This window comes from Bemisia tabaci, chromosome 10, assembly GCF_918797505.1.
Source record: "Bemisia tabaci chromosome 10, PGI_BMITA_v3".
Classification (NCBI taxonomy): Eukaryota; Metazoa; Arthropoda; class Insecta; order Hemiptera; family Aleyrodidae; genus Bemisia; species Bemisia tabaci.
In genome coordinates this window covers 31,736,345-31,764,222 of record NC_092802.1, presented here as the reverse complement: position 1 = coordinate 31,764,222, position 27,878 = coordinate 31,736,345, and the positions used below count along the sequence as shown (strand labels likewise).

At 41.0% G+C, this 27,878-nt stretch overlaps 1 protein-coding gene across 1 annotated transcript in view; it reads right to left on the bottom strand.

Annotated features, from left to right (window-relative positions):
• LOC109038385 (uncharacterized) overlaps window positions 1-27,878 on the bottom strand; it is a 234,604-nt gene that overhangs the window by 133,565 nt on the left and 73,161 nt on the right. The window contains exon 2 of the mRNA XM_019053425.2: window positions 10,991-11,764. Within this exon, the coding sequence (XP_018908970.2) occupies window positions 10,991-11,208 (218 nt within the window). The 5' untranslated portion in view covers window positions 11,209-11,764. The remainder of the gene's footprint in view (window positions 1-10,990; window positions 11,765-27,878) is intronic.

The following is a 27,878-nucleotide window of genomic DNA, read 5'->3' as shown; positions in this document are numbered from 1 at the left end:
TTTTCCTACTTTAGGGAGGACGGCAATGCGTGCAGGGCCTCTAAAATATGTTGTCTCTGGGTACCATAATAAGGAAAGTTTAGTGCGTTTCATCCGGTCACCGAGGCTGCCAACCAGGAAAAAGCTTAATATTATACTGGGTTTAGTGAATTTTCGGCTCTCAAGTTGGCAATGCAAGGCGCCAGGCGCCACACCCTGATTAAGCGCTCAGCTCCATACACTCGAGATTAAAATACAGCTGGGAAACCTATAATTTTCCCACTGACACTTTGACATTCCCGGTCGTCCGATTGGGATTGCATTCCGAGAAAATAGCGCACGGTCGGTCGGCTGCAGGATATTACAAAGTCGCTGTTCGAATTTAGGGCTGGACGCGGATGGAGAAGCGATAAATTTGCGTCGGTTTTTACAGCTGTTCAAACTTTACGTTTCAGCGGAGAAATGATTTGTTGCGGAAAACCGCGAAATGATTTCGCAGAGGTCTACCGCCGTGCTTAGGAAGAACGCCGTATGAACCTTCAGGCATTGCCAAATGTCCTTCGATAAAATTTTCATTTTTTAGGAAATTTATGAACAGTTTTTCCTTGAAATTTTCAGGAATTTAGGTAAAATTGCGAACAAAATTATCTGAAAAATTGGAGGAAAAATGTTTTACAAATTTCCCCAAAAATCCGTTATTTACTAGAAGAAACTTGGCAACGCTTAAAGGTTCATACGGCGTTTTTCTTTAGCACGGCAGTCTACTCGTCGCTCTTCTGACGTACGTACTGCCGTGCTAAGTAAGAACGCCGTATGAGCCACCAGGCGTTGCCAAATTCCTTTCGACAAATCGCAAATTTTCAGGGAAATTTGTGAATACTTCTCCTCCGATTTTTCGGAGGATTTCGTTCGAAATTTGATCTATTAAGTCTGAAAATTTTATGAAAAAATATATATGGCTTTCTTCAAGAATAAATATTTTCAAAGAAAAAATTTGACGACATTCGAATGCTTATACGGCATTTTTACTTATCACGGCTGCGTGAGGGACTTTTCCTGTGTGAGCTCTGAAAAGCATGGAGTTACATGGAGAACAGGGTTCACGTGGAAACTGAGATATGCCCTTACGTCAGAGGAACGAAGACTATGCATTTCTGCAGTGTGGGGGAAGAACACCACATGGACATTCAAACATTGCCAAACTTCATCCAATAAACGATGTATTTTTGAAAACAGTTATGAATATATTCTCTCAAAATTTATGGATGTCATGGATTAAGTACCGATTAAAATTCTATGAAGAATGGATAGCAAAATATTCAAACATTTCCCAGAAAGTTTTGTACATTATTATCAAAATTTGGGGTCGTCCGGAAACTTTTACGGCTTTTCATCATAGGAAAATAGTAATGGTGAGGCGCGAATGATCAATTATCGATATTTCCCCAGTTGAAGTCGTGGTTAAGAATCGATTATTAAGATATTCGTTGCGAACACACTGTTCATCGATCCTTTTTCAAAGGTTTAAAGGACAGATCAATCGATACATCGCAAAGCACGCCACACGCCACGCCACTGCACGAAATTGTTCGTGGTTTATGTGTATTTTGTCGTGCTAAGAAAAAACGTCGTATGGACATTCGAGAGTTGCCAAATTTCCTTCAATTATGTGTTTATTTTTCAGGAAAGCCACGAATATTTTTCCTTGAAATTTTCGGGACGATCATAAGAAATTGCAAAAAAAAAAAAATCATCTGAAAAATTGGAATAAATTGCCTTGCAAGTTTTCCCGAATATTCATGGTTTACCAAGTGAAATTTGGCAACGTCTGAAGGCTCATACGGAGTTTTTCCTTAGCACGGCAGTATTGCTATTGAGTTTTAAAATTTCAAACAACTGGCGCATGCGGACTTGGCAAGTTTGCATTAATGTCAACTTTCCGAAAGCTGCAAATCGAGTTTGCGATGAATCTTTGTTGTGCGTCTGTTTGAGTAAGATACAAGCACATGTTGAGCGTGACGAAGAGAGATTGCTGAGAGTAAGCGAAAATACAACAAGTATGAATTTTTCTCGGTGCATGGAGTCCCATGTGATTTTCAACATCAGCCCCGTTTTTCTCGAAATCACAAAATTCTCCTAATCGTGTTTATACCCCGGACGCCTTTTGAAATAAGAATTACTGGAAGTTTCGGGTCTAAAAGTCCTGAATCGATCAGACTGGGATTTATCAATTAAAATTTTAAAATTTAGTCTAAAACTCACTTATGACGAATTATTTCATTTTCGCAAGTGAGTTCAAATTACTTTTTAGACTTTTAATTGATTGTGCTTGTACGAAAACGTCGCTCCCTCAATTCAAAATTATAATTTTTACTATCTGGTACTTTCCTTAATTATTCCCAAATTATTCCCTAACATTTTTTAGCGAGATGCATCCATTGGCTCTACTGCACGATGTATTAAAATGCTGGGTGTTTTACTAAAACTGATTGCCAAAATATCAAAACTGTTACAGTACTTTTCCAGTGCTTTCCAAAAAAAAGTCAGTTCTTTTGTAGTACCTCTACGTGACAAAGTTCGAAAAATTGTGAAAATTTGAAACTCACTCACGAATTTCAACAAAAATAACGTATCCGCGAAATTAGCTCATTGGTACCGGAAGATCTACTATGCCTACACAATCGCGATTTTGTAGGCAAATACTGCACTAAAATCAATGCGCAAGGGATTGTATACTTTTTAGACCATCTAAAAAACGCAGTTGCACTGGGAAAAAAACACATTGTATCTAGAGTCCAGACTCTTGAAAACATTGACAAGAAAAAATACTCTTGATTCGATCAGATTTAAGCTTAAATCAAAAGGAAATCCGCTCAAATTAAGAGGCTTGGTTCTTGATTTAAGCAAAAATCCGATTGAATCAAGAGTATTTTTTCTTGTCGATGTTTTCAAGAGTCAGGGCTCTAGATCCCCAATGTGTTTTTTTTTTTTCCCAGTGTGTGCAACGAAAAACGACGTATGAGCATATTGCATGTTGCCATATTTTCTCTAAAAAAATACAAACCATACAGAAAGTCATGAATACATTTTATTCTTGGAAAGTTTTACAGAAGATTTTTCGATCAAAGTTCCGAAGAATATCCTCCAAAAAATGTTTTCGCATTCATTTTCCATAAGTGCTGAAACGTTAACTTTTGAAACCCATTCGGCCGATTTCTTCACGCTCTGTAAGGTATTTATGTCTAACAGGCAAATTTCCAACTATGAATTTCGGTTTTGGCCCTCACTACTAAAAAGTAAATTAGAAATGAAGATTTTGAAGCAACGCGCAAATACCAAAATACGCAAAAATTAGTGAAAATTTGAAAACTCACTCACGAATTTCCACAGAAAATAAACGCAACCGTCCGCTGAAATTAGCTCATTGGTACCGGAAGATCTACTATGCCTACACAATCGCGATTTTGTAGGCAAATACTGCACTAAAATCAATGCGCAAGGGATTGCATACTTTTTAGACTATCTAAAAAACGCACTTGCACTGGGAAAAAAACACATTGTATCTAGAGTCCAGACTCTTGAAAACATTGACAAGAAAAAATACTCTTGATTCGATCAGATTTAAGCTTAAATCAAAAGGAAATCCGCTCAAATTAAGAGGCTTGGTTCTTGATTTAAGCAAAAATCCGATTGAATCAAGAGTATTTTTTCTTGTCGATGTTTTCAAGAGTCAGGGCTCTAGATCCGATGTGTTTCTTTTCTCAGTAGCGCATACGCGAAAAATTCCGGATCTTCTAGTGGAATTTCCGTATTTTTGAAGTACTTCCGGATCGACCCAGAAAATATCAATACTTTTCCTGGGCTTAAAAGATTTTCCAGACCAGTGAATCCCATGAAATGAAACGTACAGTGGCGCCTCGAAATAGCGCCATCGGGGTTTTCTCCATCGATAATTCAGGAGGTCAAGGGCCTCGACCAATAATAGAGCGGCGCGGAGACGGAGACAAAATTATTCTCTCAGAAAGCGCTGCAAAATTATGCTCGCAACTGCGTGCAGCAAGCGCTCGAGCCAAAAAGAAAGTCCTAAAGCTCGTAGTTGCCGAGTTTAGCAAAGATAAAAGTCTACAAAAACCCCTGGTGACAGACTTGTCTGTGAGGGTAAATCTATCGCACTGAAAAAAAAAACACATTGGATCTAGAGCCCAGAGTCTTGAAAACATTGACGAGAAAAAGGACTCTTGATTCAATCAGATTTAAGCTTAAATCAAAAGGAAATCCGCTCAATTTAAGAGGCTTGGTTCTTGATTTAAGCTAGATTCTGATTGAATCAAGAGTATTTTTTCTTGTTGATGTTTTTAAGAGTCTGGACGCTAGATCCAATGTGTTTTTTTTTTTTCCAGTGTGTGCTACGAAAAACGTCGTATGAGCATTTGCATGTTGCCATATTTTCTCTCAAAAATATACACCTTAGGAGAAAAGTCATGAATAATTTTTCTTGAAAGTTTCAGAGATTTTAGATCAAATTCCGAAGAATATTCTCCAAAAAATGTTCGCTTCATTTTCCGTATGTGCTGAAACGTTATCTTTTGAAATCTTCGACGATTTTTCCTCTCTGTAAGGTAAATGTATGTAAGGAAAATTTCAAACTATGATTTCGGTTTGGCCTCCTATTAAAAAGTAAGTTAGAAGTGAAGATTTTGAAGCAAACGCGCAACCAAGATACGCATTTTTGCAGTTTCATCGTGAATATTCTCTCACTTCAGGCGCTTCGTCAGGTTTCTGACTTGGTTGAACTGGCACAAGATGTATCGCATCAATTATGCCAAAAATCTCGGCAGATCATACAAATTTAGCCAAAAAAGGGGAAAAAGCACCTTCGTATGAGCGTAATGAATCATTCAAAACCCAAAGATTAGCAAAATTCAGAGAAATGAAAGCGGAATTCTGTTTGGAAAAAACCTCACATTGGATACAGAAATCGATAACTGTGTCAAATGCGAGGTTTTTTCCCAAGGATTTTACTTTCATTTCTCTGAATTTTGCCAAGTTTTTGGTTTTAAAAAAACCTTTAGGCTCACGCGCAGGGGCTATCGTCCTCTTTTTGTCTAAAAATTTAAAATCTGCCGAGATTGTCTACATGATCGATACAGAAACCGTGATGAATCACCTCAAGTTGTAATAATTACGTCCGATGCCCGTGTCTTAGATTTTGTCTTAGGTTTGGCAACGCTGGCTGAAGCTCTTATACGTTTCCGGCGGAAACATTCACGGGAGTAACAATCATGGCTGGACGGAGATATTGGGCCAATGCACTCTAGCGCCGACGTTCAACGAAACAAATGACTGCCAATCTCGCGAGACATCTTCGCCTTCAACGCGCTAATTGATTCCTGCGAAGCAACGCGTGGTTGACTCGTTGCCTACTCTCGTCTTTCCAGGCGTTTCTTACGGCTTCCGCGCTGCTTAAGAGAACGATCTGAGAAACGTGTGGTGTGGGATAGCAGCGCATAAAGATTATCTCCGGAGTGGGTTCAATATGATGCATTCTGGGCCAGGGCTGGAAACAATTTGAATTTAATTCATCGTCAAGATGTCTTCATCTTTAACCGATATCAAAATCGATTGAATTAAGCAGATTTCTACTTGATTTAAGTGATTTTCCTCTGACTAGAAGTATTCCCCTTCTCTAGTCGAGAGAAATTTTGTGTTGGAGGCGAATTTTCCTTAAATTCGTTCACTTCCTTTTCCAGTAAATTTGTTTCATATTCCAATTTCCCTACTTGCCCTGCCTCTTTGTGATTTTGCCTGAATCTGAGGGTTCTAAATTTTCCGCCTTTCAGTAGTTTTGAGGTTAGATTTGCAATTTTTTCATTCATCACAGCGTCATTCACTGGTAGAAAAAACCTCTTGGACCAATGCCGCGGTGCATTGACTTAAGAGTGTAGTTTCTTGTCGCCGGATTTAAGAGTCTTGAACTCTTGTTTCAAGCGGATTTTGCATTGATTCAATTCAAAATCCGCTTGAAACAAGAGTCCAGACTCTTAAATCCGGCGACAAGAAACTGTACTCTTGAACCAAGAGGTTTTTTTTACCAGTGTTGCAGCGTTTCCCTACAGAATTCGAAAAAACTAAAATCATCAGCTGGCGTATTTATATTGTAGAATACGGCAAAGGCGCCAATTCATTTTTGCCCTAGATGAATGTTCTCGAAATTATTGACACCATTAGCCGTAAAAATATGTGGAAACGTCGTACAAGTGAAGTAGAGAAAAGTTCTCGGCGCGATTGGCAAATAAAACCACATTTAAAGTCATTTTGAAACAAAATCTGCTCATAGCGTCCGCCATTTTTGAGTCCCAGAAGCTCCATGAAGCTCAAGTTGGAGGAGGCAATCAAAAGCGGTCTGAATAAAAACACGATGTATACAGTTGTATTTTTGCGACGAATAAAGTCACCTGGTCGCCTGATCTGTATTGATCTCTTATTCGCGCGAACCACGGCAAACTCCGGCGACCTGCTAGTCTCGCATGACATCCTAATACCGACAGAACTTTTAGAGGCTCACCGACTTGCATACGAGGCCACCCGCCAACGTAATTGTTCACATCACATCCTACTACTCTGCCGTGCTAAGAAAGAACGCCGTATGTACATCCAGGCGTTACCAAATTTCCCCCCGATTAAATACGAATTTTCGGAGAAACTTGTAAATATTTTTCTTCCAATTTTTCAAAGGATTTTAGTCGGTAATTAATCTAATGTATTTGAGGATTTCAAGGAGAGATGCTCGTAAATTCCCTCAAAAATAAATAATTTATTCCGAGAAATCTGGCTATCTACGATTGTTCATACGGCATTCTTCCTATCAGTACGGCAGTACTGCCGAGCTTTAAAAAAACGTAGGATGAGCATTCAAATGTTGCCAAATTTCCTCTCAGAAAATATATATTTTCAAAGAAAGTTATGTGCATTTTACCTTGCAATTTTTAGACACTATAAAGCAGACCAAGAGCAACATTTTCTGAAAAATTGGTAGAAATATTCAAAGATTTTTCCAAAAAATTGCGATAGGTTTTCGCAACGTCTGCTGGCCCATACGCCGTTCTTCCTTGGCACTGCAGACCAGTCACGTGACTCAAATCATCAAATCTCGTTATAGGTTTCTTCGGTTTCAAAAAGTCACGTCCTGGGATTCTCATATCTAATTTTAGATTTAATGGGCAGAGGTGATTGGTTAGTAGAACCCTTAGCATCTTGACGTATCATGGCACGCTTTCTAACCTCCGGTAAATTTCAAGAGATCTTATGTTAATAGACCCCTCAACATCCTAGCGTGACAGATTTGGCAAGGCGGAATCCAGCATGACCTGAAGGCTAACCTGATTCATATTCATTATTCAACCCTCAGGATGTTTCACATGACTCCAAAAAAAACTGGACGGTTTTCAAAATTTCAAAAGATCGAAAATTCAGGATGTTAAGGGGTGATATAAGCCTGTAGTTCACTCATTGGACACTGGAAAAAAACACATTGGATCTAGAGTCCATGCAGACTCTTAAAAACATCGACAAGAAAAAGTACTCTTGATTCAATCAGAATCTAGCTTAAATCAAGAACCAAGCCTCTTAATTTAAGCGGATTTCGTTTAGATTCAAGCAAAAATCCGATTGAATCAAGAGTATTTTTTCTTGTCGATGTTTTCAAGAGTCTGGACTCTGGATCCAATGTGTTTTTTTCCAGTGGATACTACTTATTATTCTCATATGCAATCGATTTAAGAGCTAGTGTGGTGATTTTGCTAATTGGCACATTGTTTTCTCTTTATCCAAATACATTAAAAATATAAATTTTAAGTGAGGCAAGCCGCAAGCTGCCTCACCAAGAATCGATTGTTTTACCTACTTTTAAATGGAAGAAAAACAGCGTTGCCAACTTTCATAAATCGTCACTAGCTCCAGGTAGCCGGAGCCATAGAATCATTCCAAAACCACAGGCAAAGCGTGAATCATCGGGTATCGATATTTTCCCATTTGAAGCTATGGTAAAAACTCGATTATTAAGGACACCCTAATGATCGATCCTTTTCCATACTTATAAGTGGTTGAACCATCGATTCATCGCAAAGCACGAAATGCCAATTAAAACGGCCAGGGCGCGTATACGTATATACCGCCTTTGCGATCGTTTCGAACCCTGCTCGATACAATAACCGAGTCCCTTAGTTCCTTACCGAAAAGTGACTACCGCGAACTTCTCAGATTTTCCAAAGCGTGTAAAAAGTTTATTTATCCGTCAATAATTATGATTTAAAGTTGTTTCTCATTCTGGGGGTCTCTAGTTTATGTGCAGTGAATACCAAGAGTCTACGTTACTTGGTTTTTTTTAAAAAAAGCCTAAGAATGCGACGCGCTGATTTAAAATATGCATATATAAGCAGAATCAAGCGAACTGATTCGAGGATGGTTGAGCAGGTCGGCACTCTCGGAATGAGAATTTAACTCCTCCGTTTTGTTCAAAACGTTGCTTTGACAGATCTGTAACCTCGGTTATACTTTGCAAAAGTTGGTACCCGTGCTCTGATAGTGCTGTTCATCTGACAACATTGTCAGTGTCAGCTGATAAAATGTATATTTTCACATAAGAGGTTAATAAAAGTTTTCAGTCAGTCTTTGACATCTATTGATAATTGTTTTGGTATTTATTTATAATTACTACGTAATTATATATTTTTCTTAGTTTTTAATAAGAAAAATATATAATTACGTAGTAAGTAGGTAAGTAAATAGTAGTAGGTTTGTAAATTACGAGGAGAGGCGGGCATTCTGTTCAGCATATCGATACATAAGTATTTTCATACGTAGAATTTAATTTTCACGTCAGGGAGTCGACATATTTTGATTTTTTCGATTTTATACGGAAAATTTATGGTTTTTCGTGATTGAAATTACTTACAATTGTTTCATGAAAAATGAATGCACCCAAAATGACTATAGCATTTTGACTTTCACATACGTGCACTCACTAAATTGATTGGTAAATTCAAAGAGTGGGTACATCGACCTGGTATATCAAGTTTCTGCGATTTTTTACGGCAAATCGGTAGATTTTCGGGATGTGGATTGCTTACTTTCAATTCATGAATGAATAAAGCATGGACATGGTTGAGCTTCTTTGCATGAAAAGACGTTTAAAATAACAAAATCAAGACATATTTAATACAATTGCATTTATATCGAGTCAATTTCTTTTCAATAATATAACGGGATTTATAATACCGGTGATTTGGGTATTTTAGCCCCAAAATACCTTTAAATCGACTTTATCTTTTAGGAGTTCGACAGAATTTTTCCTTTCTTCGCTTAAATTTTTCCGTAGCACTTTTCTTCAAGAATCTGATAAGATTTTGCTTGAGGCAGATCAAAAAACTTAAATTTGTTCGAATAGCTTTCTAGATTCACAATACACGGTCTCGTCAAGGTGCGTCGTTGACCTTGCAGTGTTGGATCGTGAATTCTCTTGTTGTGCTGCTTGCCTTTTTTGAAATCTCTGTAAATGAAACCTAAAGGGGTTGATATGTGCGAGTTAATGACGCGCCTTATCAACACATTGTGTTGGAGCTCACTGCTTGTTCTCATATGCAATCGATTTAAGAGCTAGTGTGGTGATTTTGCTAATTGGCACATTGTTTTCTCTTTATCCAAATACATTAAAAATATAAATTTTAAGTGAGGCAAGCCGCAAGCTGCCTCACCAAGAATCGATTGTTTTACCTACTTTTAAATGGAAGAAAAACAGCGTTGCCAACTTTCATAAATCGTCACTAGCTCCAGGTAGCCGGAGCCATAGAATCATTCCAAAACCACAGGCAAAGCGTGAATCATCGGGTATCGATATTTTCCCATTTGAAGCTATGGTAAAAACTCGATTATTAAGGACACCCTAATGATCGATCCTTTTCCATACTTATAAGTGGTTGAACCATCGATTCATCGCAAAGCACGAAATGCCAATTAAAACGGCCAGACCAACCTCCAATCATGACGCAGCGTTCAAGATGATTCAGTGGCAAGGCGAATTGGTTGTGCTTGACGTAGGGCTTACGAAGGATCGATTTGAACTTGATGCACATTTTAACGGCGAACTGAGTAGCGCATCGGTCGGCCTAGCATGGACGCAGCGTAGCCGTAAGTAATTGCAGGTAAGGTGCCATTATTGAGCACTCACTGGTATTTAGCACATCCATGATGGATTAGAGCGGCGTTGCCGGTATTTTCTCCCTCGGATTTCTATCGTTTCCTTAATGCAAATCTGTAGTGGTTCAAACAGCACAGGCGAAACGTGAATGATCGATTATCGATATTTCTCCATTTGAGGCTAGAAAGATGTGGGAAAAGGTGAAAGATGATTATTAAGGTGTTACACGAAGAAAAAAACTTCGTGCGTGGGACCCGAAGTTTAGGTCATATGGATCTCTGAAGTTTTCAGATTCAGCATCTGAACACTTTAGGTCCAGCTGCTGAGGTTTGGATCACACATCTGAAACTTCAGTTCTTACATCTGAAGTACTTCGGTTTTCACATCCGAAAAACTTCGGTTCTCACATCTGAAGTACTTCAGATGTAAGAACTGAAGTTTCAGATGTGTGATCCAAACCTCGACAGCTAGATCTAAAGTGTTCGGATGCTCAATCCGAAAACTTCTGAGATCCATATGACCTAAACTTCGGGCCCCACGCACGAGGTTTTTTTCTCCCTGTAGTTGAAAACACTCTGTTTATCGATCCTATTCATAGGTTTAAATGACAGATCAATCGATACATCGCAAAGCACGCCATCGGTTGGTATATCGGTCTGCCCAATAAGCAAATATAAAGAGTTTCTCGATACAACGCTTGGTTATTAAAGATCCTGATACTTCAAGCTTGTGTCATTACTATCCAGAAGTGGTGTAGAATTAACATAAGTGTCAGAAAGTGACATCGTGCTAGTGTACATCAATATGTCTTCTTACCTTTTAAGCGTAGTCTGCTTGGTAGCACCATTGGTAACTTTTCTGGACTTGGCCTTGTCGAGTGGGCTATGAGTAGCCGGTAGATCGTGGTTCTCTTTATGGTGACCATTTCCGTGACCGTTGGGCAGCGAGGTGGGCGAAAGGTCGAGCTGCAGGTGGTGTTTGGCCGGGATCGGGGGCGGTTTGTCCTCAATCGAGGGCACCATGTACGATAACATGCCCGCCGAAAAGCTCTCCCGGAAAACTCAGAAAAATCACCAGGAAATCACCGGAAAATCGGGTGAAGCGAGAGACACTAACGCGAGCTCGGGGAGAAAATCAGTTAGGAAGATCATCATCACCACGCGCACTTAAAGCTATGTCGGCTTCTCGCGACCTTTAAGTGCCTTTGCGTACCTAAACGCAAACCCTCTTCGCTTTCTTCCTCAGAACCCCGATCAGAATCGTGTTTGTCCTTTTCATTTTCGTCATCCTCGGGTCGAATAAATTAAAAATGACAACTCGTAGAAATTAAAACACGCACGAATTCGATCACAAAATAAAAACGAACAAGGGGGAAGCTACTAAATTGAAATTAAATCTAACTGCACTTGGAGGACCAGGAAGGATATCACAGAAGCCGGGTAAAATCGGTGGGACGAACTGCGGGACTGAACTGCACGCGCGTTTTCCAGGGATCGATTTTGCGTGCCTTTGGCCGGTCACGCAGGGACGAAAGTTAAGCAGTTTTTTGCGAGCCTGGCTGCACGCCCGTCGTCGCGTTGCCGCTGAAAGCTGAAACAGAGAGGAGAGGGGAAATTAGTAACTGGATGAAGCCAGTGAAATGAATACTCGTGCAATGGTTCATGGTTGGGAAAAGGGTTGTTTTTATTTCCTCTTTAATAAAAGAGCGAAAGAGAGCAATTAACTAACATAATTCTGCCGTGCTAGGGAAAAACGGCGTATGAACTGTCAGACGTTTCCAAATTTCCTTCGATAAAAACCGAATTTACAGGGAAAATTGTGAATACTCTCCCCCAAAATCGTCGGGCAATTTCGTATACGTAATTTAATCAAAAGGATCTGAAAATTTCAAAGAAAAATGTGCATGCATGTCGTCAAAAATGCATGTTTTATCGAGGGAAATTTGGCACCTCTCGAATGTTCATACGGCGTTCTTCCTTAGCGCGGCAGAATATTACCGTGCTGAGGAAAAACGCCGTATGAACATTCGAGAGGTGCCAAATTTTCTCCGATAAAATGTATTTATTCTTTAGGAAAGTTATGAACAATATTCCTCGAAATTTTCAGGATCTTTACGTGAAATTGTGAATAAAATTATCTGAAAAACTGGAAGAAAAATAAGTGCGAATTTTCCCGAATATTCGTGATTTACCAGAGGAACTTTGGCAACACCTGGAGAATCATACGGCGTTTTTCTTTACATGACAGAATAGCTTTGTTGTGTTCTGATAAAACAAATATTTCGAAGTTCTTTACCGTGCTTTTAATGCTGTTAATTGTGTATAGTTACATCCTCTTTTCGTTCAAAAATGTTAATAGAGGTGGGGCATCGGTACCCTTAATCCTCTCCTTGGCCACGGTCATATATATATATATTGTATTTTGCAGTAAGGAACTTCCGTTTCTGACTCGTTTTAGAAACGACACATGTGCCATTCGTTCCATGCATACTTATCTGAAAAATTAGAGACCAAATTTACAAATTTTCCCGCAAAGAAATTTATCAGAGGAAATGTGGCAACGCCTGAAGGTTCATACTGCGTTTTTCCTGGGCACACTGGAAAAAAAATACATTGGATCTAGAGTCCAGACTCTTAAAAACGCCGACAAGAAAAAATACTCTTGAATCAATCTGATTTAAGCTTAAATCAAGAACCCAGCCTCTTAATTTGAACGGATTTCCTTTTGATTTAAGCTTAAATCTGATTGAATCAAGAGTCCTTTCTCTTGTCAATGTTTTCAAGAGTCTAGACTCTAGATCCAATGTGTTTTTTTCCAGTGTAGCTCTTGCCTCATCTAGATTCTGCGACCAAAACCTTGATAGGGAACAAGCACATAGCGTTGTATCAACGATCGAGCGGTTCAATTTCTGATAGCCGTATCCGTCAACACACGGCTGATCCCGATCAATGATCGATCCCCGAATTTGGACTAGATTCCGATCTTGGGTGCCAGGGAGCCGGGCAACGGACGATCGGGGACGAAGGGATGGCCTTGCCTCCGGCCAGGGTCCGATCGACGATCGCGTGGTCACTCAACTTGACCGGGTGCTCGTTACAGAGCCGGCAGAGAGAGTAATTGGCAAGCGGCGAGTCACCGCACCGATTCGCCGAGAGTTTAATGAGCCTCATTTGCGTGCATCGCCAGGTGAAGACGACGAGGTAGCCGCCATCGCCATCGGCGATTCTTGGTCGCAGTCGCTGTGTCTGCTCCAAGACCCACTGACTCACATCCCAAGGAACCACTACTTCTGGCGGGTTTTACACAGAGAAAAAAAAACCTCGTGCGTGGGACCCGCAGTTTAGGTCATATGGATCTCTGAAGTTTTCGGATTGAGCACCTGAACACTTTAGGTCTAGCTGTCGAGGTTCGAACGTCACACATCTGAAACTTCAGTTCTTACATCTGAAGTACTTCAGATGTGAAAACCGAAGTTTTTTGGATGTGAGAACCGAAGTTGTTCGGATGTGAAAACCGAAGTAATTTAGACGTAAGAACTGAAGTTTCAGATGTGTGATCCAAACCTCAGCAGCTGGACCTTAAGTGTTCGAATGCTCAATCCGAAAACTTCAGGGATCCATATGACCTAAACTTCGGGTCCCACGCACGAAGTTTTTTTCGGAGTGGTTGGTTATGCATGCATGGAATCAAGGGCTACAAACGTCGCATGGTGGCTTTAGTCTAAAGTACCTTTACTGCCGTGCTAAGGAAAAACGCCGTCTGAACATTCGAGAGGTGCCCAATTTCTTCCGATAAAACGTTCATTTTCGGGGAAAGCTATGAATATTTTTCCTTGAAATTTCCAGAAACTTAAGGTGAAACTGCGAACCTAACTATCTGAAAAATTGGAAGAAAAACATTTGGGTCATTCCATTGTAACGGGTGTGACAACAATTTAACTTTGAACAAGAATTTGAACTCTTTCTTGGGCTTTAATTAAAAAATTATCTGCAGTAGCAGAAAGAACTTTTTTTATAGATCATTTTAGTTTATCAGAAATTGTTTTTACTTTGTTCCATTCCTCAGAAAAAAATGAAAAGGCTGCGTAACGGGTGTGACCGATTTTGGAAGTGAGTTTTTCCTCAGTGAGTGTAAAGTGGAAACTCAGCGAATTTTATGAATGTAAAAATCTGATTAAATTAAATGATGAAGCCAAGGGTTTTTGCTTCAACTGCCGATGATCCGTTTTCGATTATCTTTTTTTCTTTCCTTGAAAAATGGGAAAGTTTGCGTAACGGGTGTGACGTAACGGGTGTGACAGATTGTCTCTCTGAGATCCATCATTTCTGAGAGAGTTTAAAAGTTAAAAAACTTACTTTTCTTCTCATACTCTTATTGCAGGCAATCCTAAGCAGTAAATCAATCAGCAATTTGACGCATTTTAATGTAGAACATGCCAAAACTACATTTTCTACAAGGTGGCCCAGACCTATCGTTTGCGTTACGGGTGTGACGTAACGGGTGTGACAGATTGTCTCTCTGAGGTCCATCATTTCTGAGAGAGTTTAAAAGTTAAAAAACTTACTTTTCTTCTCATACTCTTATTGTAGGCAATCCTAAGCAGTAAATCAATCAGCAATTTGACGCATTTTAATGTAGAACATGCCAAAACTACATTTTTCTACAGGGTGGCCCAGACCTACCCAGGGCTTTTCTTCGGGTAACCCAGGATTCCCTTTCGTCCCCGCGGTCCTGGACCTCGCATGACCCAAATTAACCAAAGAAAAACCCTAGTACGGTAGGTCTGGGCCTATAGTAAAGTGAAAATATTTCAATCAAATCGGAGAGAGTTCAACGAGTTCTATTTGAAGTCCTTGAGATAGGTGTATTCACTTTAAATACTGAAATATGGCAAAAAAGTTGGCTATTTCTCTCTTATTAGATGTATACATAACCTCTAATTGTGCATATGAGTGTATTTCTTGTGATAACCATAGAAAAAATGGTGAGAAGTGAGTCAACATCTGCATAATTGAAGCCTCTTCTCATTGGTCACACCCGTAACGTGTCACACCCGTTACGCAGTTTTGCCTATCAATTGTTGAAATAAAATTTCGGAAAAAATACTCCAAAGCTGTACTTGACTTGAAGACGTACGGAAAAAATTAGCATCTCAAAATGACATGAATTAAAATAGTTACATTAAAAAACCCATGTTTTGCGTAACGGGTGTGACAGTCAGTACACTAAGTTTTAAAAGTTACATATAATATACAGTAATTACTTTTAAAAATTGAAACTTTGCAGGAGCACATTGAATCAGTTTCTTGACAACTGCAAACATAAACTGAAACTTGGTTCTGGCGGGAACACCAGAAAACATTGCTACCAAACTGTCACTCTTTTTACAGTAGGATGAAGCTAAGCAATGGGGTTACAAAACACGTGAAAATTGCGAGAAAAAAAACGAAACGGATGTAAACCCCATATATTTCCAAAAACTAGGAGTATTAAGGAGTCCAAAAATAAATATTGTTGGGTCATTTGGAGAAGGAAAAAAAAATACCCCCCGGACTACCTAGGCGTGGAATGACCCATTTACAAATTTTCCCGAAAATTCGTGATTTATCAAAGGAAATTTGGCAACGCACGAAGGTTCATACGTCGTTTTTCCTTAGCACGGCAGTACATAGGGAGAGTGCGGACACATCGAAATATGGCGCTCTTATAGGGCCCAAAAGGGCAACCAACCTTCCAACACAAAAAATGACACTGCCAATCTTCAGATTTCAATATCAAACCAAGATGGCTAAGAATATTCATAAGTGAGTGTTCTTCTTCAAAAATGAGTGAATTTATGAAACACATAATTATAAGTCAAATACGTCCTTCACAAACGACACGACGTACAAATTGTGAAAATAAATAAGTCTTGATAATTTGGATTCGTGGGTCGGCGGCCCTATTGGACCCTAAAAGCTCCATGATCTACCCCGAAATTACCGGCATGCCCGTGTTCTCTCTATACACATGCACTACTGTATTATTTCAATTCACACGCTTACTTGGCGATACTTGGCAAAAGTGCTTATACAAGCCGACACGTGCGCAAGTGTCATTGCAACTCATCAGCTCGGGTATTTTTATTTTATTGGCGCTCCGTCAATATTGATCCACACGCAAAAGTGATAACAGGTGATGGAACACGCTATGTATTTCCCATTTTTGCCAAAGCAAACTAATATTTTAGCACAATGTGTTCGATGGTTTTTTATTTTTTTGGTTTTTGTACTTTTTTTTTTCTTGTGCCCTTTCAGCTTACGAAAAAAAGTTCCACAGAAAAGTCAAAACTTTTTCCCTACAGTCTGATTCTTTCAAGTCGAGTCAAGAAGGGCCACCAATGTTAACAATCTCGAACCAAAGAGAGAAGAAATCTCAAGTTTCTGGCACATATTTCCAATTCCCACGGTTATTTTTCATTTCCTGGTGAATCCGGGTAAACCCCAGTTTTTCTGCTGGCTCATATTCTGCCGTGCTAAGGAAAAACGCAGTATGAGCCTTCAGACGTTGCCAAGTTTCATTCGATAAAAACCGAAATTATTGGAAAACTTACGAATATTTTTTTCCAACATTTTCAAAAATTTTGTACGCAATTTTGATCTAAAATATCTGAACATTTCAAAGAAAAGTATGCTAATTTTCCTCAAAAATATATTTTTTGTCCGGGGAAATTTATTTGGCAACTCTCGAATGTTCATACGGCGTTTTTCCTCACTCGCCAACATTTTTCATAGCAATGAAAGTCAAGCTCGCTCTAGATCTCTAGCGTTTACGTCCAAGAGAGGATACTATATTAAAAGCAGTAAGCTGGGCGAGGACTCATCTAGGCCCATTATCGACGATAGCCGTAGGATTGGATTATCGGCTCGAAGCATACGACTTAATTAAGTTTGTTTACGAAAACAGCCGGAGCTTATCGAGCTATCTTCTAAATCCCATTTGTGCCGACACTCAATGGCTTGATTGCGGGAACTTGCCCAGCACAGCAGAGAATCCACTACACACAGCATCGGCCACGATTTACATTCATTTAGGCACAAAAAATCGCGATCCTACATTATTATCGTTTCTCAGACGAAAGTACTTATCTCCATTCTGAGGTTGTGAAATCTATTTACACAATGGAGATGTTGCATGTGTGAGGAATTTGCGATTTGACCATTGCTACCTTTGTAAAAGTTTGCGAGAAACACGATGGTGCCACTGGTTTTCTTTGAAATAAGCTCCCAAGCTCAAAAAATGCTCTCAAGTTGAGGCCAAAATGGAGGGGATATCCCACGCTATCCTGAGAGTCTACCTCTACATCAAGACAAACTCCCCATTCAAAGATAGGGAGCAAGTACATTGACAGGGCTGCCACTTTATTTGGGGACTCCAAAACTGAAAACACGGCAACCCTGCTGATGTATTTGCTCCCTATCTTTGCATGGAGAGTTCGTCTTGATGTAGAGGTGGACTCTCAGGATAGCGTGGGATATCTCCTCCATTTTGGCCTCAACTTGAGAGCTTTTTTAGAGCTTGGGAGTTGATTTTAGAGAAGACCAGTGGCACCATCGTGTTTCTTGCGAACTTTTACGTAAGAATCAACAGTCAAATCGCAGATTCCCTACACATGCAAAATTCCCATTCTTTCTCTCAAGAATTACAGAATAACGGCTATCCAAATTTCGCTAATTTTCACCGTGTCCCTGTCCCTAGAAAAATCTGTGAAATTCTCGGTAAAAAGTGTCAATCAGTTTTCGAAAAAAAAATATACAAATTTTGAACGGAAGTTTGACAACAACGCTCTAAAGCATCATTAATATGACCATAGAATGATTTTAACTTTTGCTTTTGTGATAACTTAGATTAGTAACAATGAACCATTTGTTCAAATTCCAAATCTAAATATTGAGCCTCTTGCAATTTTCCTCTTTCGTCTGTGAGAACTATCTTTCTGAACCGATAGGATTGCTCCATTTTCCTTGCGCATTCATTGTCTATAGCTTTGTCGATTTTCAATTAATCAGGACGCAGTCTCCAATTTCCCTTTCCTTGAAGATGAGCAGACTGCAGAGGTGGATTTTCAGGCGACGCGATACCACTATTCGAACATGAGGGATGCATAATCTTACCTACATCCGATAATGAAGGCGAATCGCGTTACCGCCATTCGCTGTCCTTATTCAAGTGAACAATTATCAGCCCGCTGAGGGTGCTAAAATGGTATTTCATGGTTACGGTGTTCCAGAATTTCTACTGCTAATTTATACTTTAGGGAGAGAACTATTGGGCGAATTTTCTGATATGTTTAGTTTTCAGCATCGTGAAATCACAAAGAAAATTCAGTTTAGTTTTTACGAATTCTGTTTGCATTTCCTTTGATTATAGTGGATGAAACGTCAAGAAGGTTGCCATCAAATTTAGAAAATGAAATTCCCCGACGTTTTCCTGCTATCTCTCTAATACGTTGTGGTGAAATCCCCTGAAAATAGAATAGAAGATACGGCAGATGGTCAAAAATACATATTTAGGGATAGTTTTCAGCATAATGTGTCGTTACACGCGCCAAATTCGTTCTAGGAAGCAACCACAGATGACTTCACAATTTTTTCTCGGCATATTCATCATTTTCCCTGACATTTACAGGTTTTTTCTGAATTTTTAAAATTCCTTGACTTTTTCCGACTTTTCCAGTATTCCTTGACTGTGGCAACCCTCGTCAACAAAGATCCCCAGACACCGCAACCAAGAAATACCCTTTTTACACCCTGCGCTTCAGATAGGATTGCTTCAGTTTCCGTGTGTATACTTCCCCTATCGCTTCGTCTATGGACGTTCAATGATCAGCCCGCAGCCTAATCAATGAGGCCATATACACCCTGCGCTTCTGATATAGGATTGCTTCAGTTTCTCTGTGTATACTTCCTCTATAGCTTTGTCTATGGACGTTCAATAATCAGCCCGCAGCCCAATCAATGAGGCCTTATACACCCAGCGCTTCAGCTGGGATTGCTTCGGTCTCCCTGTGTATACTTCCTCTATCGCTTTGTCTATGGACGTTCAATGATCAGCCCGCAGCCTAATCAATGAGGCCATATACACCCTGCGCTTCTGATATAGGATTGCTTCAGTTCCCCTGTGTATACTTCCTCTATCGCTTTGTCTATGGACGTTCAATAATCAGCCCGCAGCCCAATCAATGAGGCCTTATACACCCAGCGCTTCAGCTGGGATTGCTTCGGTCTCCCTGTGTATACTTCCTCTATCGCTTTGTCTATGGACGTTCAATGATCAGCCCGCAGCCTAATCAATGAGGCCATATACACCCTGCGCTTCTGATATAGGATTGCTTCAGTTTCCCTGTGTATACTTCCTCTATCGCTTTGTCTATGGACGTTCAATAATCAGCCCGCAGCCCAATCAATGAGGCCTTATACACCCAGCGCTTCAGCTGGGATTGCTTCGGTCTCCCTGTGTATACTTCCTCTATCGCTTTGTCTATGGACGTTCAATGATCAGCCCGCAGCCTAATCAATGAGGCCATATACACCCTGCGCTTCTGATATAGGATTGCTTCAGTTTCCCTGTGTATACTTCCTCTATCGCTTTGTCTATGGACGTTCAATGATCAGCCTGCAGCCTAATCAATGAGGCCATATACACCCTGCGCTTCTGATATAGGATTGCTTCAGTTTCCCTGTGTATACTTCCTCTATCGCTTTGTCTATGGACGTTCAATAATCAGCCCGCAGCCCAATCAATGAGGCCTTATACACCCAGCGCTTCAGCTGGGATTGCTTCAGTCTCCTGTGTATACTTCCTCTATCGCTTTGTCTATGGACGTTCAATGATCAGCCCGCAGCCTAATCAATGAGGCCATATACACCCTGCGCTTCTGATATAGGATTGCTTCAGTTTCCCTGTGTATACTTCCTCTATCCCTTTGTCTATGGACGTTCAATGATCAACCCGCAGCCTAATCAATGAGGCCATATACACCCTACGCTTCTGATGTAGGATTGCTTCAGTTTCCCTGTGTATACTTCCTCTATCGCTTTGTCTATGGACGTTCAATAATCAGCCCGCAGCCCAATCAATGAGGCCTTATACACCCAGCGCTTCAGCTGGGATTGCTTCAGTCTCCCTGTGTATACTTCCTCTATCGCTTTGTCTATGGACGTTCAATGATCAGCCCGCAGCCTAATCAATGAGGCCATATACACCCTGCGCTTCTGATATAGGATTGCTTCAGTTTCCCTGTGTATACTTCCTCTATCCCTTTGTCTATGGACGTTCAATGATCAACCCGCAGCCTAATCAATGAGGCCATATACACCCTACGCTTCTGATGTAGGATTGCTTCAGTTTCCCTGTGTATACTTCCTCTATCGCTTTGTCTATGGACGTTCAATAATCAGCCCGCAGCCCAATCAATGAGGCCTTATACACCCAGCGCTTCAGCTGGATTGCTTCAGTCTCCCTGTGTATACTTCCTCTATCGCTTTGTCTATGGACGTTCAATGATCAGCCCGCAGCCTAATCAATGAGGCCATATACACCCTGCGCTTCTGATATAGGATTGCTTCAGTTTCCCTGTGTATACTTCCTCTATCCCTTTGTCTATGGACGTTCAATGATCAACCCGCAGCCTAATCAATGAGGCCATATACACCCTACGCTTCTGATGTAGGATTGCTTCAGTTTCCCTGTGTATACTTCCTCTATCGCTTTGTCTATGGACGTTTAATAATCAGCCCGCAGCCCAATCAATGAGGCCTTAGTGTGCACCGCTAACCGTCGCGTCGTGGTGGCGTGAGCGGTGAATGGCCAGTTCGGCGTCCACCGTCGATGAATGGAGACGGGAGAGGATGAGGTTGGTGGATGTTGAGCTTGTGGTCGCGGTGGCGGCTGTTTGTGTATGCGAGGCGACATTGTTCCTTCCTGTTTCCGGGTCCAGCCTCCTACGCGCAGCGCGTGTGGCAATTCCGCCCGGTTGTTCACATCAGCATGGCCGTTGGGCCCATAACTTCGTCGCTTGGCTGACATAAGGGCGTAATTACACATTGAGATGAGCCCGGAAAAGCATTGAATTGTATTGAGGACAGGGTTCATTGTATAGAGTGTAGTTACGCCTTTATGTCAGGAGGGCGCCAACTTGTGAGTCGAGGTCTTGGAGGATTTTTCGAGCTCATGCTATCACAAGCCACGTCGACAGAGACATCATTATACTGCCGTGCTAAGGAAGAACGCCGTATGAACATTCGAGAGTTGCCAAATTCCCTTCGTTAAAATGTTTATTTTTTTGGGAAGTTATCGATATTTTTCCTTTAAATATACAGCATATATAGGTAAAATTGCGAACTAAATTATCTGAAAAATTGGGAGGAAAATATTCATAAATCCACCAGGAAATTCACGTTTTATCAAAGCAAATTTGGCAACGCCTGAAGGTTCATACGGCGTTCTCCCTTAGCACAGCAGAATAACTGGCAACAGTGTCATGAGTTTGCTATTGCGTTAAAGCGATGTCTATAACTCGAGAGAGCCATTTAAAAAATGAAGAGCCGGGCAAGGAAAGGAAGAAGCAGACGCCGGGGTGTAATCGACACCGGAGAGAAGGAAGAGCAACCTATTTTCGCAAAGGCTCAGCCTCCAGGCGGGCAAAAGACAATCTCGACCCTGTTAAGCTATACGTCAAGTAGCGGCTGGAGAAGGCTGGAGATCGCTCCCATCCTCCGCGCAGCTTCCCGGAGATGCGCGATAATATCCTGCAGAGTGCGGATCCCGCTTAAATGCCCGTCCACCGTTGCCTCGTTCCGGACTCGAATTCCGGAATTAATGGGTCAGTTGCGCCGGTCTTAGATTGGAGATGTTGCATGTGTGAGGGATTTGCGATTTGACCGTTGATTCTTATGTAAAAGTTCGCGAGAAACACCATGGTGCCACTGGTTTTCTCTGAAATCAACTCCCAAAAAGGCTCTCAAGTTGAGGCCAAAATGGAGGGGATATCCCACGCTATCCTGAGAGTCCACATCTACATCAAGACGAACTCTCCATTCAAAGATAGGGAGCAAAAACATTAGCAGTGATGCCGTGATTTCAGTTGTGAAGTCCCCAAATAAAGTGGCAGCCCTGTCAATGTATTTGCTCCCCATCTTTGCAAGGAGAGTTTGTTTTGATGTAGAGGTGGACTCTCAGGATAGCGTGGGATATCCCCTCCATTTTGACCTCAACTTGAGAGCTTTTTTTGATCTTAGGGGATGGTTTTAGAGAAAACCAGTGGCACCATCGTGTTTCTTGCGAACTTTTACATAAGAATCAATGGTCAAATCGCAAATTCCTCACACATGCAACATCTTTATTCCGGAATTAATAGGTCAGTTGCGCTGGTCACGGAATCGGATTGTAATGTTTGATTCTTGTAGATCAGTTAAAAGTAATAAGATCCAACCAAAAAACACCTTTCTACGTTCAATATTAACCGAGATATGCTTTTCGTAAAGTCGAGTTTTTGACGTCATCCATCGCTTAAACGCTCGTCCACCGTTGCCTCGTTCCGGACTCGAATTCCGGAATTAATGGGTCAGTTGCGCTGGTCACAGAATTGTATTTTGATGATTGATTCTTTAGATTAGCTACAAATATTATGATCTGTTCAAACCGCAACTCTCTACGTTCAATATTAACCGAGATATTGCGCTTTGAAAAATACAGTTTATGACTTCATCCATCGCGGTAGTGACACCCTTGGTTTCCTCCACCTTGCTTTCATCCGAGTTTCATGTTAAACAACCATTGCAAATGTGCGTTACTCAACGTGAAACTCGGATGAATAATATTAGCGCCTGCCAGACTGTGGAAATACTACACGCATTGCGCCAAACAGTGCGGTCGGAAGGAACCGCATATTAGCGCCTACAAGACCGCATGAATACTTCTCGCATTGCGTCTAAAGCGGTGCAGCCGGTCAGTTGACGTAAAACGCATACTAGCGCCTACAAGACTTAGAGCTCAGTCGGTGTTGCGCACATTTGCACTGGTTACTCAACGTGAAACTCGGATGAAAGCAAGGTGGAAGAAATCAAGGATGTCCCTACCGCGATGGATGACGTCATGAACCAAATATCGCAATAACGCAATATCTCGGTTAATATTGAACATAGGAAGCTGCTGTTTGGACGGACTCTATTATTTTTAGCTAATTTACATGAATCAGGCATCAAAACACGAATCTGTGACCAGTGCAACTGACTCATTCCTACACGCCTGTGAATTCACTTGCTTCTGCGAAACGGAACTATGTGTATTGAGACAAGAGTCATGAGACCCATGAGGATGTATGCAATACAGGGCTCACGTCATAATGCACATAGTTCCGTTTGGCAGAAATACATCTAATTTGAAATCGGCCATTTTTAAAAACAGGTTTCGGTAAAAGTACATTTAACTGCACAATCTGTCAACCGCGGGAGCTTTTTCGCAACTGGGATGCACGGCTGTACTGGATAGAGCAGGTGGCAAAAGGGGGTAGGGGAATCGCACCAGACGACGACGAAGCGGGGAAGGCGGAGAAAGGGGGCGGAAAATAGGGTCAAATCAGCTGAAAACTGTGTTTTATTCGCAACGATGCCGGTTCGCCATTCTTATGAGTGATATCACGTCGAAAAGATTGAATTTAAGGGGTGGTTCGGCAACGTTCTCGGCACGATCGAGATTCGGAATGCAAGTAAACTGAGGTTCGCGTGCTCCCGCTGGGCCCGGAACGGACGTCGCCAGTGGCGTGGCGTGAATGGTCGATTATCGATATCTCGCCATTTGAAGTTATGGTAAAGAATCGATTACCGAGGTGTTCGCCGCGAACACCCTGATAATCGATCTTTTTTCATAGGTTTGAGTGGCGTATCAATCGATATATCGCAAAGCACGCCACGCCACTGGACGTCGCGCTGCGAACTTTGCACAGAGGGAATCGGAATGGTGACAGGGAACTCCGCAACTTTTTGCGGGGGGAATCGATCCCCTGGCGATCAAAAGGAGGGAGCTAATTTGCGTTGGAATTGGGTTAAGTTAACGTTCTGTGAAAAGGATCAAAGTGTAAAACTTTCTTAAATGTGAGAGGGGTTTTCCCCTCTTATTTGCACAATTTTCTGATCAAACTTCAAGAAAAATCACAATATTGCAATAAAGATAAAATAATCCTCAAAGAGCCAATTTGTGTCGGAATTGGGTTAAGTTGACGTTCTGTGAAAAGGATTAATGTAAAATGTTCTTGAATGTGAGAGGGGGTTTCCCCTCTTATTTGGACAATTTTCTGATCAAACGCCAAGAAAAGTCACAATATTGCAATGAGGATAAAATAATCCTCAAAGAGCTAATTTGTGTTGGAATTGGGTTAAGTTGACGTTCTGTGAAAATGATTAAAGTGTAAAATGTTCTTAAATGTGAGAGGGGGTTTCCCCTGTTATTTGGACAATTTTCTGATCAAACGTCAAGAAAAATCACAATACCGCAATAAGGATAAAATAATCCTCGAAGAGCTAATTTGTGTTGGAATTGGGTTAAGTTGACGTTCTGTGAAAAGGAGTGTGCTAGCGGAGCATCGCGAGCTCACTTCTCGCGGCGTAGCGCCTTCAATCTTGCGGACGCAACACGGACATCCATCAAGCACAAATAGTCGTATCCTTGCGCCGTCATCAATGCGTGACCTTTCCCTTGCTCTGTTCCCATGTTGTGTTGGTTCCGTCTGTCTTGTTTTTAGTGGTGCTTCAAGGCTGCGTTAGCAAAACAGCCGAGGATAGGAGAGATGTAATCGGACCTTTTTTTTACCTTTTCTCTCGAATCCAAGCGGTACCTCAGTAACGGCATAAAGCGGAGTATTGCGAGATCACGCATCGCGCCTTCAATTTTGAAGATACAACACGGACATCCATCAAGCACGAATAGTTGCATCTCTGCGCCGTCATCAGCGCGTGTCCTTTCCCTTGCTCCATTTTCATATCGTGTTGGTTCTGTTTATCTTATTTGCTTTCGCGCTTTAAAGGCTACATTAGCATAACAGCCGAATCTCGGAGAGATGTGATGGGGCCTTGCAGGGAATAAAATAAAATGTTGATTTAGCATTAATAATCCTGGAAAAATGTGCGAGATGTTTCAAATGCTGATTTTACATTAAAAAATGCTAACTTTACTTTTGAATATGTCAATTTAACCGTGGCCGTAGTTAAGCTAGCATTTTGTAAATGTAAAAACAGCATTTGAATCTTCTCGCACATTTTTTTTAACATTATAAGTCCTAAAACAAGATTTAATTCTTTTCCGTGTGATTTTTACTTTATCTCCCAAAGCGAAGCGACAAACCATTGACACACGGAAAAAACAAGACTAGTGTTGAGCACTACTGGCCGTTTAGTGGGGAGTAGTTGAGGGCTGGCGTCTAAGCGCTGTACAGCTCAACACCGGAAGGCAGTACAGGTGAGCACTGAACATGAGTAGTGCTAATCAGATGCCGCGAGACGTAGTTGCGCTTAACAGGTGTAAATTCACACATGGAACGTCGGAGTCACGATAGCCTGGTGGTAACGCGCTGGTCTTCCACCGGCGCAACCCGAGTTCGATCCCCGGCGGAGGCGTTTCATATTTTACGCTCGCTCCAAAGTCACTTTAGAGCTTGACACTACTTCTTCCTTAGTGACCCAGCCTCGAGCTGTTTAGTGCCCAGCACTCCTCTGACTTGCTGGCTCCATTTGATCTAACCCTCGTTAGTGCCCAGCACTAACATGTAGGTCCCAACCCTAAGCTCGTTTTTTCCGTGCAGCATAGAGCGGATCACTGCAAGTTCACGCATCGCGCCTTCAATTTTGCAGATACAACACGGACATCCATCAAGCACGAGTAGTTGTATCTCTGCGCCGTCATCAAAGCGAGTCCTTTCCCTTACTCTATTTCTATGTTAAGTCGGTCTGTTTGTCTTATTTATAGGGGAGCCAACACAGCCAAAGTATGACTTGGATTAAATTAGTTGGCTAAACTAGGTATCGGGTGAAAAAATTGGGTTAAGTGTCTACCTACCAGCACGATATTGTGATTCCAAATTGCAAAATGCAATCCATTTGGTTTAAAACAAGAGGCACAAGAGGCTAACAACGCATATGTACAAACAGAAGACCAGTCATATTTGCCAATTTCTTCATTCAGCTTTCCTCTTTCTTTTTCATTTTCACGAGATATTCAGGCAGTAAAATCTGTCGCCCCCGCAAAAGCGGATTCTCACGACAAATTGCGATGCCTCAGCGAGATGTCTAGCGTCGATTCCGTCTTGTCGCGGCTTATTAACTGCGACCTTGGCCACCAACTCTGCACTCGACATTCAACAACCAAATTCGTTCGCATTTGAAATTGCGTCCCTAATTGATCCCGGCTTTCGGCGAATCATGATGAGGATTTCAAGATACAACCCCAGGCACCTGAACAAATTTGACGTGGAAAATGTGCCTAAACCCCATCACACCACCGAAAAACAAGTGTATTTGAACGATTTCTTACTATGATCTTTAAAAATTGTTTTCAAGCAATTTGAGAGAACAACTTGGGCATTCTTTGTTCCGAAAAACCTCCTTCAAGTGTTAAAAAAATGTAGTTCACTGTTGATTTTCAAAATGTAAAACGAATCAAAACAACATGTAAAAGATATTTCAAAACAAATTTTGAAAGATTCTTTTTTAAGCTGGAAATCATAAAATCCACCACAGCCCGACGTATTAGACATTATTGTTGACAAATTAGAGTGCGGCATTTTTTAAATTATAGTGAAAGGATTGAGATGGCAGTAATATCTCTACACCGGTACTCTGTTATTGGAAAGTTACAACTCACAACTCCCATGCATTTCTGAGGAGGTGAGAAAAGCGGAAGTGCCTTTGATTTTTGAAATTTTGAAATTTTTGAAAATGCAACACAAAAAACCGTGAAACACAAATGGTTGCATTCATGCAGGTGCTATAGTCAAAGCAGTCTAGTCTTGGTAAAGCAGATGCGTTTTCAATTTTTTATTATCCAACACGCACATTCGACATACTGAAAATGTGAGCAAACTTTAAAAACTCATAAATTCGTTCAAAAACTTTGGAGAAGAATAAAAAAAATAGTTCATTTACAAAACCCGTGGATTGTTTTATTACTTTTAAGAATCGTTCAGAATATCGCGAATAATCCGTCAGAAATCAGTCAGCGGCGTACATTCGTCATTTAGCCCATGCATTGCAACCAAAACTAACTAGATCTAACGACTTGGGCGTTATTTCCAGACTTCAGACCGACTAGTCTGATACACGGAGAAAAAAACCTCTTGCGTGGGACCCGAAGTTTAGGTAGAAGTTTTCAGATTGAGCATCTGAACACTTTAGGTCTAGTTGTCCAGGTTCGGATCACACATCTGAAACTTCAGTTCTTACACCTGAAGTACTTCAGATGTAAGAACCGAAGTTTTTCGGATGTGAGAACCGAAGTTTTTCGGATATGAAAACTTAAGTACTTCAGATGTAAGAACTGAAGTTTTAGATGTGTGGTCCAAACCTCAGCAGCTGGACTTTAAGTGTTCAGATGCTCAATCTGAAAACTTTAGAGGTCCTAACTTCCTAACCTAAACTTCGGGTCCCACGCACGAATTTTTTTTCTCCGTGTAGCT